The sequence below is a fragment of the Atta colombica genome, unplaced genomic scaffold, assembly GCF_001594045.1.
Source record: "Atta colombica isolate Treedump-2 unplaced genomic scaffold, Acol1.0 scaffold187, whole genome shotgun sequence".
Lineage (NCBI taxonomy): Eukaryota > Metazoa > Arthropoda > Insecta > Hymenoptera > Formicidae > Atta > Atta colombica.
Genome location: NW_017259279.1, coordinates 1,494,703 through 1,496,747, shown reverse-complemented (window position 1 = coordinate 1,496,747; position 2,045 = coordinate 1,494,703). Strand labels below are relative to the sequence as shown.

Here is a 2,045-nt window from a genome sequence, read left to right as displayed (position 1 = left end):
TATATATATATATGTATATGTATATATAGCTACTAAATTTAGTACAATTTTAAAGAAATAATTAAACTATTTTAAAAATTATACATTTTCGTTTTGATTATCAACTTAAAATGAAATTAAAAATAATTTTTTTTACAGGTGGTTCTCCGAGAGCACGTGCGTGCTCATCATTCCGGTCCGGATCCAAAATGCGTGGGCAGTGCAGAACCATATTTGTGCAAGGTATGTGGCGATTCATTCAGCACTTCCGAAGAGGTAGTGGCACATATAGTGCAGCATTGCGATGATAATACTGCGTTGAAACGCCAGCCACAGACTGGACCGCGCAAGTATAAAAGAAGACGCAAAGCAAAGCCTCTTGAGACGAATACAATGGTACGTAGAAATGAGTTCACGTACGATATGATAGAAAGTAGCGGTGTTACCGGTACTGGTAGTGGTAATATTGGCAGTGGTGGTGGCGGTGGTACTGGCACTGGCGGTTCTGATTCGGAAGACAACACGAAGCGGAAACTTGGCAAGAAGAACAAGCAACATCGATCGAACGTCGAGGAAGGCTATCAGAATGTATTAAAAAGTTTTGAAAGCTCTCTACAGAATATAAACTCTATTGTGAGTAACTCCAAGTTAAATGCATCCAAATCGAAGGTCTCAAAGAAGAAGTTGCGCAAAGAGGAAAAGAAGCAGGAAACGCAAACATCGAATCAGTCAGGCCGGCCGAAGATGATACACACACAGAAGACGCGGGTGCCCGTAGAAGTGGGTAGCGATGGCGCGAAAAAAGGCCAAAAGACAAAGACGATGGTGACCCGGACGCCAAAGGTGATGCCGAATGAGCACAAGTCTGGCATTTTTCCGGGTGGCGAGCGGAATCGGCCACGCACAAAGAATGTCAGTTATCACATTGAGGGTAAATCGCAGCTCATACCGGCAACGTTCTCGACGAAATCAAAGGAGAGTATGTCTACGATGTCGACACAGCAGTTACTGGCAAACATCAAGCAGGAGCCAGGCGTGCAAAAGGCCACAGGTGACAGTCACAGGAATAACAATGGTAATATTCTAACTCTTAGTAAAATTCAGGAATCATCAAACAAGAAAAAGTCAATTACTACTAAGAGGACCAAGAGGCAGAAGCACCCAATAAAGCAGGAATTGAACACGTTGATAGTAACAGAAGAACAACAACAACAACAAGAGCAGCAACAGCAGCAACAACATCAGCAGCAGCAGTTACAATTACGTAATAATAATAATAATAATAATAATAATAATAATAATAATAATAACAATGTCATGGAGATCAGTGACGATCAGATACAACTGATGGAGCACGCAGTGGATGGTAGCAATCTGGAAGTAGCTTTTGAGGCGAGTGTCGTTACTGCTCAAGAAGACGAGGAGAGTATATTACCACACAGCACCATGCATGAGATGGATAACGGGACAAGAGATAACGTTAAGCTTAGTGTCAAAGTGGAGTCTGCGCCGCCGAGGATGCTCGCTATACATAGTGTTATTGCGTCGGTAGACGATGTCCCAGAAACGATAATACCGGACAGGGTAGAGTATACGTGCGAGATGTGTGCCGCGGTGTTTTCCAGCCGTGCCGAATTATTGGTGCACGTGCCGATACACATTTGATTTAATAATTTATCCGAGCCGAAGAATGGCGCGGAGGTTTGTTCTACTTTAGTATATTTGTTTAAACGAATCGCATAATTATTTATCACAAATGAGATTTGTTGTTTTACAAGGGGAAAAGTGACGATTGTTAAAGCCCCTCTTATCATCATTGCTGTCTCATCACTCTTTTCCTTCTTATTATATTCTTCGATTCTCTATCCAAGCATCACAAAATTCCATCGACTACATAACTTTTTTAACTGCAATTTTCGTGATTCACATATTAAAAGATTTATTGAACATCTTTTAATTCGATTAATATTACTCGAGAATTATTTCGGAAACTTTATATTATACTGTAGACTCAAGTTTCATTTTTTTTTTTTAATGTATAATATATGTGGATAAATAATCGAATT

General features: G+C 40.2%; 1 protein-coding gene across 3 annotated transcripts in view; it reads left to right on the top strand.

Moving 5' to 3' along the window:
- Positions 1-1,862, top strand: part of LOC108686533 (zinc finger protein 420-like) — a 6,671-nt gene extending 4,809 nt beyond the window's left edge. For all 3 annotated transcript variants that reach the window (XM_018191889.1, XM_018191886.1, XM_018191888.1), the window contains one exon: positions 139-1,862. In XM_018191889.1, coding sequence (XP_018047378.1) covers positions 139-1,644 — 1,506 coding nt within the window. In that variant the 3' untranslated portion in view covers positions 1,645-1,862. The remainder of the gene's footprint in view (positions 1-138) is intronic.
- Positions 1,863-2,045: the final 183 nt, after the last annotated feature.